The sequence below is a fragment of the Natator depressus genome, chromosome 8, assembly GCF_965152275.1.
Source record: "Natator depressus isolate rNatDep1 chromosome 8, rNatDep2.hap1, whole genome shotgun sequence".
NCBI classification, from domain to species: Eukaryota; Metazoa; Chordata; order Testudines; family Cheloniidae; genus Natator; species Natator depressus.
Window position 1 is genome coordinate 933,209 of NC_134241.1, and position 15,435 is coordinate 948,643.

The 15,435-nt window shown below is 66.2% G+C and overlaps 1 protein-coding gene across 1 annotated transcript; it reads left to right on the top strand.

Moving 5' to 3' along the window:
• Positions 1-1,144: 1,144 nt before the first annotated feature.
• Positions 1,145-15,132, top strand: LOC141991823 (lateral signaling target protein 2 homolog). Its single transcript, XM_074960160.1, has 13 exons — positions 1,145-1,250; positions 6,817-6,957; positions 7,246-7,383; positions 7,827-8,029; positions 8,394-8,483; positions 9,016-9,105; positions 9,668-9,769; positions 10,387-11,070; positions 11,370-11,506; positions 12,478-12,591; positions 13,126-13,215; positions 14,466-14,578; positions 14,927-15,132. Exons 1-13 carry the CDS (start codon positions 1,209-1,211, stop codon positions 15,056-15,058), a joined length of 2,076 nt encoding a protein of 691 aa, XP_074816261.1. The 5' UTR covers positions 1,145-1,208; the 3' UTR covers positions 15,059-15,132.
• The last annotated feature ends 303 nt before the right edge of the window (positions 15,133-15,435 follow it).

Here is a 15,435-nt window from a genome sequence, read left to right on the forward strand (position 1 = left end):
TCAGCCCTGCCCAGGGGCTGTCTCCCATCTAGTTAAAGGTACAGGGCAGCTACCCCAGCTAGGCCTGCTACCAGCATATGCTCGCTCCTCACAGTGCAAGAGGGATCTGGGCAGAGCACTGTGGGGGTCCCTGCTGCTGCTGTGGGCCATTGCAGACTTGGCTCCACACAAACCCAGGTGACCGGGGGGCGGGGAGACACTCCGAGTCCTTTGGCTCAGCCCCCGCAGATCCAAGCAGGGGTGAGGCTATTGCCATGGAAGGGACGGTGGTTATGACTGTTGGACAGGCTGGGAGCGGGGCTGGGGCCAGACGACTCCATGAATAACAGACATGACTAGACTGTGGCTCAGGAGTGAAATCCCCTCCCCAGCTACCCTGCGGTTACGCAGAACCCAGGAAACCCCGGCCACCCTGCGGCGGCAGCCTACCCAGCCCCCCCACTGCTCCCTGTCACCCAAGGACAAGCAGCCAGTGACTCTGGGTGTGGGGGTGTCTGGGGCCCTGCCTGCCAGCCTCCATCTCCTCCGCGGCCGTCCTTTGGGACCCTTCCAAACACTCCTCCGTGGGTCAGTCTGAGGCAGGCTCTGTCCCTTGGGACACGTCCCACCCCACATGCATGGCCTCATGCATCCTGCCCCCAGCACCCATTCCCGGGCCCCCTGGCCCAGCCCAGCCGGGGAACGGCCTGTCTCTGGTGTCAGTGCCTTGGCACGCAGGGACACGCAGGGGCACGCCTGGGACGCCCTGCCCTGGTGGTGTAATGCACAAAGGGGGTGGGTTCTCCTCCTGTCTCTGGGGCAAGGGGGGGCTGGAAGCCGGGAGTCCTGAGTTCTAGCCCTAGCCCTGGCCCTGGGAGGCGAGCGGGTCTAGTGGTTGGGGGGGGAGGGGAGGGAGCCAGGACTCCTGGGTTCTATTCCAGACCTGCCACAGTGTGAGTTTGGGGCACGTCCCTTCCGCGCGGTGCACGCGGGGCCAGACCGCCCGCCCCATGCGGGGCTGAAGGAGAATTTGACCTGCCAGGGGCACTTTCAAAAGGGAGAGAAATCGGGGGCGGAGGGCGCTGGGCTCGGGCTGGCCCCGGCAGGCACCGCCCCTGTTCCCCGTCCGGGCGGTGCCAGCTGCGGGCCCGCCCCGTGCGGGCGGCGGCGGCGGCGGCGGGGAGCCGGGAGTCCGGGACCGGGCGCTGCGCTCCCGCCGCGCTCTCGCCATGCTGCCCGCGGCCGTCAGGAAGTGGCTGCACCGGCCCAAGGTGAGACCCCCAGTTCCCCCTACCAGAGACCCCCTGTCCCACCCCCACCTGCCGGGACTCCCCTCTTCCCCCCCGGGGGGGTTGCCAGAGACCCCCGTCCCACCCCCACCCGCCGGGACTCCCCTCTGCCCCCCGGGGGGGCTGCCAGAGACCCCCTGTCCCACCCCCACCTGCCGGGACTCCCCTCTTCCCCCCCGGGGGGGTTGCCAGAGACCCCCGTCCCACCCCCACCCGCCGGGACTCCCCTCTGCCCCCCGGGGGGGCTGCCAGAGACCCCCTGTCCCACCCCCACCCGCCGGGACTCCCCTCTGCCCCCCGGGGGGGCTGCCAGAGACCCCCTCTCCCACCCCCACCCGCCGGGACTCCCCTCTGCCCCCCGGGGGGGCTGCCAGAGACCCCCGTCCCACCCCCACCCACCGGGACTCCCCTCTTTCCTCCGGGGAGCTGCCAGAGACCCCCTGTCCCACCCCCTGGGAATCCCATCTGCCCCTCAGGGGGGCTGCCAGAGACCCCCTGTCCCACCCCCACCTGCTGGGACTCCCCTCTTCCCCCCCGGGGGGGCTGCCAGAGACCCCCGTCCCACCCCCACCCGCCGGGATTCCCCTCTTTCCCCCGGGGAGTTGCCAGAGACCCCCTCTCCCACCCCCAACTTCTGGGACTCCCCTCTGCCCCCCCAGGGAGGCTCTCAGAGACCCCCTGTCCCACCCCCCGGGACTCCCATCTGCTCCCTCGGGGTGCTGGCAGGAACTCCTTGCCCCAGTACCCTGCACCCCATGCCCCGTGCTCTCCCCAGGGATGGCAGGGAACTCATCCCTGGGTCCTGGGGGACTGTGGGGCAGCCAAGGCAAGGATCAGATGAGGGGTGGGTTGCCCCTGTCGCTGGCAGCGATTCTCTGAGGTGGAGGGGGACAGCCTGGACTGGCAGTACTGGCGGGGGGGCTTGGCTCTAGGGCCCTTTGCCCCAAGTTTTGCCCTGTGGCACAGTGCCCTGCCCTGGCCAGGAAGCGCTGCAGCCCCCTTGCAGGAGCCTGTCGGCACTGGAGAGTGGCCCCACGGCTCCCTGGTGTAAGGGCCCCGGTCTGAACCAGGCACTTAGGCTGTCCCTGCACCTGGCACTGCTGAGGAACCTGTCCGCTTGCCCTGGGTGCTGCTGTCCAGCCTCTCCCCATGCCTGGCGCTCCGGGCAGTGCCCACCCCCTGTGCAGGGCAGAGAGGGTGGACGTGTCCCATCGACTCCTGGGGCCTGGCCCCTGTGTGTTCCCAGGGACACCCCTGGCCTGCCTAGCTCTGTACGCGCCCTGCAGCTCCTTCCCTCCGTCCCGAGAAGAGGGGCTTAGGCTGGGGGGTGGCTCAGCACAGTTCACGCTCCAGGGGCTGGACAGCGTCCACGGGGTCTGGCCGGGGTGAGAACCAGCCCACCCTTCCTGCCCCTGCTGCTCTGGCAGCAGGGCTGGGCCCCGGGCCTGGGCTGGGCCAGAGCTGTGGGGAAGGCGGGTACAAGAGCATGTCTCCGAGGTGACTAAGGGGGGTGGGGAGGGCCAGGCCACAGCCTACACATGCCTGAAGGGTGTCAACAGGCTGGAGCTGTTTGCAGGAGTCCCAGGCCTTCCACTCCGGCTTAAAAAAGGCCACATGTGGGCAGGGGGTTCTCTTCCCGCATCCAGGAAGGGGAACAGGACGGGGTGGGGCCTGGCGCTCGGGGTGCTGACACCTAGGCTGGAACAGGGCCAAGCAAGGCCCAGGAGGGAAGATCCCTGTCTTGGCCCTGAGGCCCGGCTCGGGGGGTGACCCAGCGCCAGGAGCTGCGTCTCTCTCTGCGGGGGGCTGGGGGAAGGAACAGGAGGGCACAGCCAACCTAGCTGAGAGCCGGGCCCTGCCACTTCAACTTTCCCTGGAGGAAAGACACAGGGAAGGCCCAGGCTGGGATTCCCCATGGCCAGCCCCAGGTGGGCCCTGTGTGCTTACGCCAGAGAGTCCTGGGTGACTGGGAAGCAGAGGGGCTGGAGGCAGGGTGTGTCCACGGGCAGCTCGGCAGGTGGATCCAGGCCGTGCTGTGGGCTGATGTTAGACTCTGCCGAGGAAAGGCAATGGACTGCTCAGCTGCAAGGTGCCCTCCTGAGGGCGGGAGGGGTGGCTTCTGGGTGAAGGGAAGAGCTGCAGGTGGCTAGTGGCCACTGTCCAGGCTTCTCAGGCTGCAGTAGGCTGTTTGCCTTCTCCAGAGCGATGCTTTGAGGCCCAGAGGGGCTCTCTTGCTGTCCCCGATCAGTCTAACCGGCCCCTCCCAGAGCGGCTCCTGTGGTCTGCGGCTCTCTCCCACACGGGGCGAAGCAGGATGGGGATGCCGCCCCTCGCCCAGCTGGCAGCGTTACAGTAGGTTTGGGGGCTTTGCAGAGGCGAGGTGGTCCCGCGCAAGAGGTGCAGGAGTGAGGGTCTTAGCGCCAGGTGACCCCATTGTGTGCACGGCCCCGGGAGCCGTGTGTGTGTGGTGGGGAAAGAGGAGCTGCAGGGCTCTGTTCTCCTGTCCACGCCGTGGTCCCTGGATACCTTGCGGGGGCGACGCATCACCCCAGCGACAGCATGTGGACACACGCTCTGCTCCCAGCCACTCTACAAGGCTTCTGGTCCCAGGACCTTAAAGGGACAGCAGCCTGGGCTTTCCCCAAGTCTGACTGATTGCCCTGGGCCCGTCTTCTGCTCTCCCCACACCTAGCTCTACCCTCCTCCGCGTTTCATCCTCTGTACAAGGCCCAGGCTTTAAGGGACACACACCAGGCCAGGGGCTGACTGACCACTAGCCCTCACTATTCCCGAGGGCAGTCACCCTGTCACAAAGGCTGCCTTCTCAGACTCTTGTACCTGGGTGTGACATGTGCACACACATCCAGCCCCACCCCTACTGGGATCCAGCTTGAGCTCATTAACCCTGTTCTACACCTGGGGAAACTGAGGTAGGGACTTGCACAGTCCACACTGGGGGGTTTGGGTGGAACCAAAATGAGAGCTCCAGGATTCCTGGATCCCAGTCCTGTGCCTGGTCCACTCACTCTAGCTGCCTCCGCACAACCCAGTTCAGCGGCTGTGTGGTTAGCTAATTGTGGAGTGGCTTGGATTGAGGAAGCGTGTGAGAGGCCGGGCGTGCTGCAGGGGTGTGTGCTGCTAACCTGCTCCATGGCTGAGTCTCTTTGGCCTCTTACCGGGTTAGCTCCATCATGCCTGCCCGGGGCTTGTGTGACCTCCTGGCCCTAGGCGGGGGCCTGCTATGGCCCTGACTTGGTTGCTGAATAGCTCTGCACGGCTGTGGCTGTTCACAAGGGCGTGTGCCGTGGCCTGAGGACAGACCTCCTCGCTACGGTTTATAGGTGAGCTTCAACTGAGCCTGCAGCCCTCCTGCTGTCCGTCCTGCCCCAAACCCCGCTGCAGCACCCCCTGCTGGTCATGGGTGGCCCTGAAAAAATTCCACTGCTGGGCTCAGGGGGGATGGACGGACGGACGGACGGATCAGTGTTCCTGGGAGCGTCAGCGACAGTTGGGATCTGTGGTGCTGCCCTCAGGGCAGGGGCTCCTGGCTCCTCTGGCAGCAGGAGAGCTGCAGGAATTCTCCAGGCACGCCCCAACCCCTTCCCCCTCTGGAGGATTCGCTGGTTCTGGCTGGCACCCATGCTGGGAACCCGGCTGTCCTGTCTGCTTTGGGCCTGCTGTGGCCAGGAGTGGCTTGGAGCATTGGTGTATTCTGCTCTCCTGGGCCCACAGACCTTGGAGGAAGGCCGGCAGCCCCAAGAGCCCTAGGGGGCTGTTTGGCACGGCCTGGGACATGTTCACCCCCGGGCCAGGTAGGGGCTGGAGGCTGCTCTGAACTCAGCCTCCTGCTGATGGAACAGTCTTGGCCTGCAGCTTTGCACTCAGCTCTGCTGGCCCCAGGCTGCCTAGAGATGATCTTGGCATCACAGCTTTCCTTGGGAGCAGCCTGGGGGGCAAGATCCCGACCGAGGATAGTAGCTGGGTGCTCCTGGCCAGGCCGTCGGCAATAATGGGGCCACTTGGCAGTCCATGTTGCACCAGACTGTATCTAGCTCTTCGGACAGGGTGTTGGGAGCCAGGATTCCTGGGTTCTGTCCCCGGCTCTGGGGGAACATGGATGAGTCGCTGCCCCGTGTCTCTGGCTGGCGCACTGAGCGAAGGGCCGGGAGCGCCTTTTGACAAGCGGGTTCTGTGGCGTGGGGGTGCTCTCGCCGTACCCATCCCCACGCCATGACCTAGCCCCCCAGTAACAGGGAGGGAAATGAGGGGCCAAAGGACGTGGGAATTTCGGGCTTGAGGCCCATGGCTGGTTCATGCTGCCGCTGATGCTGCTGTCTGGCCTGAGGAGAGCCAAGCTCGCCCCATGCCCCCAGCTCTGCATCGCCTCTGGTGCTTACGTGCTTGGCTGCAGTGCCCAGAGTACCGCCCCCCCAGGACCCACACGGCCTGTCCCTGAAGCTCTTCCTGCCCATGGGGGGCCCGGGGAACAGGACACAGTGCTGGCCCCTCACGCGATGGGCTGGGAGGAGGCAGGTGCTGTCCGTCCTTCCTGCCTGGGCCCCTCCTCTGCTCGCTGCCCTGCCCCAGACACCCCCACTCTGGCCACGTGGTGCATCTCGTACTGGCTCCGTGCGAGCTCTTGGGGCCGAACATGAGCACGTCAGCCGAGCAGGACAGGGCTCTGGAGCTGGGCCTGTCCCCTTCCCCCTGTCACGGGGTCCCCGGGCGATGCTCTGGAACTGCTCCCCATGAAGCCAGGCAGGACTCTGGGGAAGTCTCCTCTCTGAGAGCAGCCTGTCTGCGGGACACACAGCTCACCCGGCTCCACCTTCTTGGGTCTGACCTCGGAGCATTCAGCCTCCTCTGCCCCTCCGTGCGCTTCCCACAGCGAGTCCGCCCAGGCGGGGTCCTGGGGGGGCCAGAGGGTCCTGCCCCCCAACTCCGCAGTCAGACGTGACTCTCAGCCAGCCAGTAACACAGAAGGTTTATTAGATGACAGGAACATGGTCTAACACAGAGCTTGCAGGTGAAGAGAACAGGACCCCTCAGCTGGGTCCATTTTGGGGGCAGTGAGCCAGACAACCCCGTCTGCCCTTCACTCCATGTCTCCAGCCAGCCCCAAACTGAAACTCCCTCCAGCCCCTCCTCCTCTGGGCTTTGTCCCTTTCCCGGGCCAGGAGGTCACCGGATTCCTTTGTTCTCCAACCCTTTAGCTCTCACCTTGCAGGGGGGAAGGGCCCAGGCCATCAGTGGCCAGGAAACAGGGTGTCGGCCATTCTCTGTGTCCAGACCCCTGCACACACCTGCCCTCTAGGGCTCTGCAATGATCATACACCCTTATCCCACCACCTAGAGACTTAAGAACTGCATAGGGGAAACTGAGGCACCCCCACACGATTCAGAGGAAACATTAAGAACAGTCCCACTTCGTCACACCCCCTCCAGCAGCCAGGGCTCCTGCTGGGGGAGGCTGGAGCCACAGCGCTCTGCTCCTCGGGGTGCCGCAATGACTGACAGAGGCTCCCCTTCTCCCTGTGTCTCTCGCCAGCGATCTGACCCCAGGCTGCTGTCCCAGTTCTTCTACGCCGACGAGAGGGTGACCCGCGTGGTGATGGAAATAAATGGCCTGGACGTGGAGACAGACCCTCAGCAATACTTGGTGCTGCTAAACCAGCTGCACCTCAGCCAGGTACCCTGTGAGCCAGGGCCCTGCCCCCCACATGAGGCCCAAGGAGTGTGCGCGTGCCCTGCCCTCATCTGGAGTAGCGGGCTCTGCTGCTGTCCAGGGTGGGAGCGCAGCGAGGGCGGAGGGAGGGCTGGGACTTCAGGGCTGGGGCCCTGGCCCTGGTGGAGGAGCTGGGAGAGATGGTGCATGCTCTGTCCGGCGCTGCATGGCTCGGCAGGGACCCGCCAGCGACCAGCATCCCTCGTGTGTGGGACAGCAATCTCAACAGACGCCTCCTGCTCCCCTGCCCAGGCTCACCTGCTGACCCTCATCGAGCAGCTCATGAACGAGTGCATCCCCAAGGAGAGGCACTGCCGTGACTACCTCGCCAAGTTCCCGGAGGAGCTGCTGGTGGACAATCTGGGGAACCACGTGCTGTTTGCGGCTGAGGTCAGCCTGTGGTGATTCCCGGGGAGCAGTCCGGGAGCTCCCCTACCCCAGTCCTTCCAGGAAATGCACTTCCTGGAGCTGTCTGGACCTCAGAACCCCCTTTTGGGGGGTGCAGGAAGGGTGCCAGGATCCTTTGTACGGTCTCCCTCATGCTAGAATGGATTGCACCCAGGAGAGCCAGGGGCTAAAAACACCTGCTCTCCCCAGATACCTTGAGGGGAGGTGCCATGCAAGTGCCCCCCCCACGCCCAGCTGTCCAGCCCTGGGCTCCGTCCAAGCAGACCACGTGCCGTGCCCAACTCCGAGGAGGCTGCCTGGCCCCTGGGCCCGTGCTGAGCCCACGACTCCTGTCACGTGCTCTCGGGGTAGTGGGATTCAGCTAGGTGGGCAGGGGAGGGGCTGCGCTGGGCTGGCTCTGTGAGTGGCTCGTGTGGTCTCCACAGTGTCTGGTGGCGGGCACCGTCCTGGAGCTGGAGGAAGCGGACGGGCTGCAGCTGCGTCCCCTGGCCAAGAACCTGGTGTGCAGCTTGCAGCTGGTGCGGAAAGTGCTGCGGGAGCAGAGCCTGAGCCAGGCCAGCCCCTGCTCAGAGCCCGTGCGTATGGCGCTGATCCGGTTTGACACGCTCTTCGCTGAATTTGAACTCCGGTACGTGCCAGGCGCAGAACTCAGCTTGGCTGCAGAGGCCAGGTGCAAGCACTGGGACAGGGCAGGCCAGTAGCCTCCGCCACCGCCCCGGCCATTCCCCAGCAGCCCAGAGAGCGCCAGGCTGGGCGTGGCGGGTGCAGAATGTCGGTAGCTGCTTGTCCTTCGTAGTGCGGGGGCTGTGACAAAGGGCATCCTCCGGGACAAGCCACTCTGGAGGGAGCCAAGCAGGGCTAGATCTGCTGTCAGGAGCCCCCTGGGCACAATCTGGGCCCCTCGCTCCAGGCCAGAGCGTTCCATGGCACCCCGCTGGGTGCCCTGGGAAGCAGGACAGGGCTGGGATTCATGGCTGGCCTCTCTCTTGTAGCTACGTGTCCTTGCTGGTCTCGGTGAAGTCCCCGGAGGAGCTCTACAAGCAGCAGGAGATCGTGGTGCTCTTCTGTGAGACAGTGGAGAGGTGAGGGGCTGTGTGGCTGGCAGGGCACCCTGAGGGGAGAGGCCCTGGGCAAGAATTGCTAATTCCGCCCCCCCTCCTACTTTGGGGTATAGTTCCCCTGCAGCTTATGCAGGGGCTGCTGGATTCACCTGTGGTGAATGGGAGCTGAATGCCATTCGATACAGGAGTGGGGACACCCCAGCTCCCCACTCCTTGGTGGGCGGGGAGCTCTCACCTGCACTGCTCCATGAGCCAGCTGGTTGCTGAGCAGCTGGAGCGTCCCCCTGGCCGTTCCTGGAAGCCGGGTGCTTGGACTGCCACAATGTGGGGCAGAGACTGTCCCCAGCCCCCCGGCTGCTGCCTTGGGGTCACGCTCACAGAGTGTTCCTGGGGCGCCCCCAGCAAACCTGCTGGGGAACCAGAGGGCATCAGGTTCACTGGGTCCCCCAGCCCGCCTGCTGGGCCTGGCTTAAAGCAACAGCTGCTGCTCTTTGGCACGAAGCCCGTGGTCCCAGCCTGTCTCAAGCCCCCTGCCTCTGCCCTCCCTGAGCAGAGCCCTGAAACTCGGCTACCTGAGCCAGGACATGATTGACAGGTGCGAGCCGCTGCTGATGTTCACCATCCCCCGCCTGGCCATCATCAGGTGAGTGGGCAGCTCCGTGCTGGGGGGCTGAGGCTGCACGAGCCAGGGTGGTGTGGAGCCAGGCATCCCCCCACGCACTGGGCTTCCGGAGCTGTGGCCCAGGAGTTCCCCGGGGTGGGGCAGTGGCTGCCCGACTCCAAGCTGCCCCAGCTCTTCTCCTCTGCCCTGGGCTGGCTCCCGCTCTCCCCCCTTGCTGGGCGCCAGGCAGTGCAGCTGCCCTGGGACAGGGCACTTCCTTGCCCTGCTGCTGCAGAAGGGTCACTGGCCTGTGGGCGCCTGGAGCTGAGCCCCTCTCCCCGTGAGCTCAGCTGCCCCGGGTGTGTCCCTAGGGGACCTGGAACCGCTTCCCAACCACAGGGCCTGCACCACCCCTTGCCCCTTCCAGCCACTCGCTGAGCCTTTGGCTGCGCCCCTGGCCTGGGCACTGGCCAGCGGCTGGTGGGAGGCTGGTGTCCTCCGGTTTGGAGCCCCAGACCGAGAGCCAGGGTTTGCTTTGAGACAGGGCTGGGAGGGGGCAGCCCAGGGCGGAGCTGATGGTGCTGCCCCCTCTCCCTGCATGCAGTGGGCTCCTCATCTATCCTGAGGGGCCCCTGGGCCTGGAGCGGAGGCCCGAGGAAACGTCCAGGCTCTTCAGCCCCTTTCGCAGCGTGTTGAAAAACATCAGGTAGGTGCACTGGGCCGTGGGGGGCAGCCATGGGGCAGGGGAGGGGGAGCGCCCGGGGGAGGGGGAGGGCTGGGCAGTGGGGAGCAGGGTGAGGAGGGGGAGCGCCGTGGGGCCTAGGAGTGCTGGGCGGTGGGGAGGGGGAAGGGGAGCGCCGTGGGGTGGGGGGAGGGCTAGGCAGTGGGGAGTAGGGTGGGGAGGGGGAGTGCCGTGGGGTGGAGGATGGCTGGGCAGTGGGGAGCAGGGTGGGGAGGGGGAGGGCTGGGCAGTGGGGAGGGAGAGTGCCGTGGGGCGGGGGAGGGCTGAGCAGTGGGGAGGGGGAAGGGGAGCGCTGTGGGGCGGGGGGGCTGGGCAGAGGGGAGCACAGGAGCTCCAGTGGGGTTTATAAAGCCGGGGTGCGGTGCCCTTTGGCAGCACGACCCCTGGCCCGGCACAGACTGCCTCACCGGTGCGCTCCTGGCGCTGGTGCCTGGGCAGGGCCCAGCTCAAGCTGCGGTGGGGCCCCAGGTGCCTGGTGGCATGGAGCTGCCCTCGCTCCCCTCCCGCCCGGCCCGGCCCCCCAGCTGTGGGAGGGCAGAGGGAGGCCCAGCCTGGGAAGGTCTCATGCCCGTCTCCGGCAGGGACCTGCTGCGGGTGCTCTCGGAGGAGGAGCTCGCCCTGCTGGAGAAGACCCTGTGTGCTGCCGAATCGGAGGGTCCTTGCAGCGCAGCCGGTCCTGAGCCCAGGGGCGAAGCGGCTCCGGACACTCGTCGCCCTGCCCCCTGGTGCTCCCCGCAGCCCGCCCCCAGCTGCTCTCTGCACCCCCCAGCTGCTGCGGGAGCCCAGCGCACGGCGGCCTGCAGCCGCGGAACAGCTGGAGCCCCAGGGCTTGCGAGTGGAGCCCCACAAAAGGGCAAGGAGGAGGCAAAGGAGCCAGTGCCCCCGGGCTCGGACCCTCTCCCCGAAAGGCCCCTGAGCATGAGGACTAGTGATGTGGATGCGGCCTGCACCGGGTCAGCCTCGCCGGGCCTGGGGACACCTGCTCAGGCTGTGCGCCAGGGCGTTCCTGGCAATGCCAGCAGGGACATGCGGCTGCAGATGCATGCAGCCAGGCCAGAGGGAGCAGGGCACGCTGACAGCAGGGGGCCTCCCTGGGACAGAGGGCAGCCATCCTGGGCATGCTCCACAGACCGTGGCCAGCTGGCACTAGTGGCTTCTAGGCCACAGGAGCCGACTCTGCCAGGAGGAGGCATGGAGGCCTGTGCCTGCCTGCAGAACGGGTGGGCGAGGCCTCTCCCCCCGCTCCTGCCTGGCAACAGCGGCGGGTAAGTGGTGATGAATGATCGGGCTCTGGAGCAGATACCCATGCCAGGGGCCCCAGCGAGCAGTTCCCCGGGCAAACCAGTGCCTCCTCCAGGCCAAGCCTCGGAGCCCATGTGGCTACGAGTCACCTGAGGCAACCAAACCCAGTTCTGGTGTCTGAACTAGGGGCCAGTGCCGGGGGCAGGGGGTGAAGAAGGCAGGGAAGGCCCTGCTGTTGGATCAGATGGGGGCTTGTCTGGGGGGCAGGGAAGGGGGACCAGCCTGTGCCCTCTTGTGTAACTGGCTCCTCTCTTCTGCGCAGGCCCTTGGGGCAACAGCCAGGCAGTGCCCGGGGCAGAGTGCTCCCCGGGGCTGTTCTGCCCGGCGCACGCTCAGAGCTCCGCTCCCGTTACAGCAGCACCCAGGACATGATCCACACGCTCTTCGTCTGCATCTCTGGTATGTGCTCTGCGCAGCGGGCCGGGAGAGAACTCCGGCCTCCTGCGCCGTCCCGCGCTGCAGTGGGGGAGCCGGGGGCCAGGGCACGGGGCTGTCCTGGGCTCGCTGCGGGCAGTGGGGTGCCCTGTGAGGGGAGCGTGTGCCAGGCGCACAGAAACCTGCTTCTCGTCAGCTCTTGCCATGGGGCAGCAATGGCTCTTGCCAGCAGGTGTGACTGCAGGAGGTGCGTCCTCCAGGTGCTTCCCCACAGCGGGCAGCGGGGAGCGGCTCATCAGAGGGCACTGTCCTGCCACCCGCTGGGCCCCCGCAAGGGGACAGAGGGAGCCGCAGCAGCGTGGAGCTAGCTGGGCCCATAGGAACTGGAGCGGTTCTGGAACAGGGCAGGGGGAGGCGGGGGCATGCACCCATGCTCCCAGCCGCTGGGCACAAGTGGACATGGCAGGCCGAGTGCCAGCACCGGCCTGGTGCCTGTGCCCAGGCTGCCCAGCCCAGGACAGAGCCGGAGGGTCACGCTGCCCAAAACAGCGGCTCCGCCTATCTGCACAAGAGTGCCGTGGAGGCTACATGTCCCACCCGGCACTGCCTCCCAACGCTTGGCTTAAGCCTGAGCTTTGCTGTGGGATCTGCAGTCTCTCCAGGCTGCATCCTCGGCCAGAGCCCCGAGGGGGGGTCTGCGGGCCTGGAGGAGCCGAGCTCTGCAAGCACCTTGCTGACGTCCCTATAAAGTCCATTGTTGTCTAGGGGACGCTGGTGTCTCCGTAGGTCACCCCATGCTGAGCGTGGGGCTAACCCCCCCTGAACTGCCTGCAGACACAGTGATGGCCAGCCCCAGACCGAGTCATTAGTGCAGAGTCCTTTGGCGCTGTCTGAATCTCACCCTGCGGGCCAAGCCACCAGCACTCTGGCAGAGCCCCTCTCGGGGGGCAGCTGCAGGCCCCTGGGCCCTGACGCTGCTGCTCTCTCTCGGGCAGGGGTGGCAGACCAGCTGCAGACCAACTTCGCCAGCGACCTGCGGAGCATCCTGAAGACGGTGTTCCACATCGTGACGTCCCAGCCCGAGGCTCTGGTGGGGACAGATACCGGCCGTGAGTGATCCTCCTGCTCCGTCAGCTGCAGTCTCTCGGGAGGGGGTGGCTGTGGGGCTGGCCCAGAAGATGCTCCTCCCATCGGTCTTTTCTGTCACTCGCTGGTTAGTGGCAGTGCCAAGCAGGAAGCCCCTTGCATGATGCTGGCTCCCAAATCTGCCCCTGGGGAGGGTCCAGGGCTGGGGAGGCGCGATGGCCAAGCACACGGCTTAGGCAGCACCCCATACAAAGTACACCCCACGCTGTGGTACAGGGGACAGCCCTGATGTGGCAGAGCAATTGCCATGGAGCAAGTGGCTGGCATGTAAAGCTGCTGGACTGTCTGGGAGCCTATGTGCAGCACCAGCCCACACACTGCGGGCTACAAGCAGCATCGCCTTGTGCTGTGGGGCCCCAGCCCCTCTGCCCGTGGGGCGTGCGCCTGCTGGCACGCTGCTGGGCTGCGAAGCAGGGAGCTGAGCAGCAGAAACCAGCCCCTCCCTGCTGCGAACAGCTCCTGTGTGCATGGTGCTGACGCTTCCCCTTGCACCCCAGAGGAGGAAGAAGCGGGAGAAGCTTCCCCCTTGGCAGACTGTGCTCTGTGCTCCAGCCACAGGGAGGGGAACAGGACCAGGCACGGAGACGGTAAGAGGGGTAGGGTGTGACTGGGGTCCCTGCTGGCCCCTAATTGTTGACTAAATAAACTCTTCCTTGGTCCCTGCTGTCAGCACCCTGGCACCACGCAAGGTCTGATCCCACCCCGGCCTCCTGTTCCAGACAGTTCCAGTTTCCATGAGCAGCTCTTGGGTTGCTGGATCAGGGCACAGGGGCCCACTGTGATCACCAGGTCGGCCCTCCTGTGTGAGACAGGGCAGAGGCCCCCGCAGCAATTCCTGGCTGCCTAGAGCGGCTGGTAGGAGAACAGCTGGGCTGGGTTTACATATTCCAGTGAGGAGAGAGCCACCCCGGCCCTCGGTAGTAGCTGTGCCAGTGGCTAGTTACCTGCGGGTCCCCGAGTGCTCCCCCTCCCACGGCTCCCTCATCCCCCCCCCGCAGACTGACCTCACTTGCACCCTGCAGAACCGGCCCAAGCCCGTTCCTGTCAGGGGACGCGGCCCTTAATGCCCCCTCGACGTAGCACCCACCAGGCTCCAGCATCTGCTTGCCACCCCCCCAGGCTCCCCTCCTGCACCTCTGCCCGCACGGCTATCCCAGCCCTTCCCTGAGTGCACCTGCTCTTCCCAGCCAGACCCCAGGTTCTGTTAAGGTCACCTCAGACAGGTCCACCCCTCCCCTGGCAAACCCCTTCTCCTGCCCCCAGGGACCCACCTTGGGTCACTTCTCCTTGAGCTTTTATCGCGCCCAGGTGCTGCCCCGCCCTCCTAATTGGCCAAGCCGAGAGCACCTGTTCCAGGCCGGGGCCAGCCCCTGGGATGCCCTCACTGTGAAAGGTATCGAACCCTTGGAGCAGGCCCTTCCTCTCCAGCATGCTCCCCTCCCAGCTCTGGGCAGGCCCGGCTGTGCCCGGCTGCCCCCTCACTTGAGGATTGGTGCAAAGTGAGGCTCCGGCCCCTGGGCTCGCACAAGATCTGGATCTCTGGCTGCCTTTCCCTCGTGACTCGCGGCAGGCTGGCCCAGTCGTTAGGGGCTCAGTTCTCCGTGTGACGGTGGGCAAGTGGCTGAGTCCTGTGCAGTGAGGAGCAAGCCAGCCGGGGAGGCGTTCCAGTGATGGGGACTGTCGGTGCCTGGCTGGCCGTCGCCGTGTGAGCCGCTCTGCCCGCCCCCTGCTCTGGGGGTGGCACTTGCTGCTGGCATGCGGCAGGATTTGATTTCTTCATGCGCCTCCTCGGGGCCCGGCTCGTCTCACCAGCCGCCCTCCTCCTGTCCCTCTGCAGGCATCTCCAGGCTGCCCCCGTGGGTGCCGGACGGCACCTGCAGCCGGTGCACATCGTGTCGGGCCCCCTTCTCCATGGTCCGCCGACGGCACCACTGCCGCAGCTGTGGGAAGGTAGGCAGCCGGCTCTGGGCAGGAGGCTCTCCGCCCTGCGGGACTGCGCTGGGGGCTCCTGCCCGGGGGACGCCTGCGGGGCGGCGAGGAGGGGGTAAATGAAGCCCCATTTGACAGTGGGGGCTGCTCCTGGGCAGCCCAGAGTGGCTCCTCCCCAGCCTCTGAGGGGGTGGTGGGGCCCATGTTGGGAAGGGCTGCGTGGACTGGCGGATGCAGGAACAGGCAAGTGCTCACAGCTGCTGCCCTTGGGCGCGCTGGGTGCCCCTGCCTTGGGTGGTCCCGCAGCGGGCCAGAGCTGGATTCCCATGTGGCGCCGCTCACTCATGGCTCAGTTTCTTTCCCTGGCAGATCTTCTGCTCGCGCTGCTCCCAGCACATGGCGCCGCTCCCTCACTACGGCCTCCTGAAGCCAGTGCGTGTCTGCACTCACTGCTACACCGTGCACCTCCCCGCCAGGCCCCCGACCCCCAGCCGCCCCTGAGCCGCTCTCGGCTGCGTGCATTGGCGGCCCCAATGGGGTGGATCATCGCACACCCTTTGCCTCGGAAAGCTACCAAAGACTGCTCAGGGCTTCTGGCAGCCTGCACCACCTACAGAGAGGGCCGGGACACTGCACAGACCTGGTGGGGAGCTCCCAGAAGGGCTCTCGCTACTTCTTGCAATGGGGTTTTTAGCTTTAAGTCAAGGAATCCCTGTCTGAGCTGGAGGGTGGGCTGTGGAGACAGCAGATCCCCACGTGCACCCTCCCTGGATCTGAGCCAGCCAGCTGCACTCCAGCTGCCATCTCGGTAGGAAAGGGAGGGCCCACAGGGATGGTGCCTGGACTTGCGGGCCCTGCACTCCAGCCACTCCTGCTCA

Coding starts and splice junctions, on each gene's coding strand:
- LOC141991823 (XM_074960160.1), top strand. CDS start 1,209: ATGCTGCCCGCGGCCGTCAGGAAGTGGCTGCACCGGCCCAAG. Junction 9,770..10,386: donor AGCGTGTTGAAAAACATCAG/GTAGGTGCACTG, acceptor CGTCTCCGGCAG/GGACCTGCTGCGGGTGCTCT. Junction 12,592..13,125: donor GGTGGGGACAGATACCGGCC/GTGAGTGATCCT, acceptor CTTGCACCCCAG/AGGAGGAAGAAGCGGGAGAA.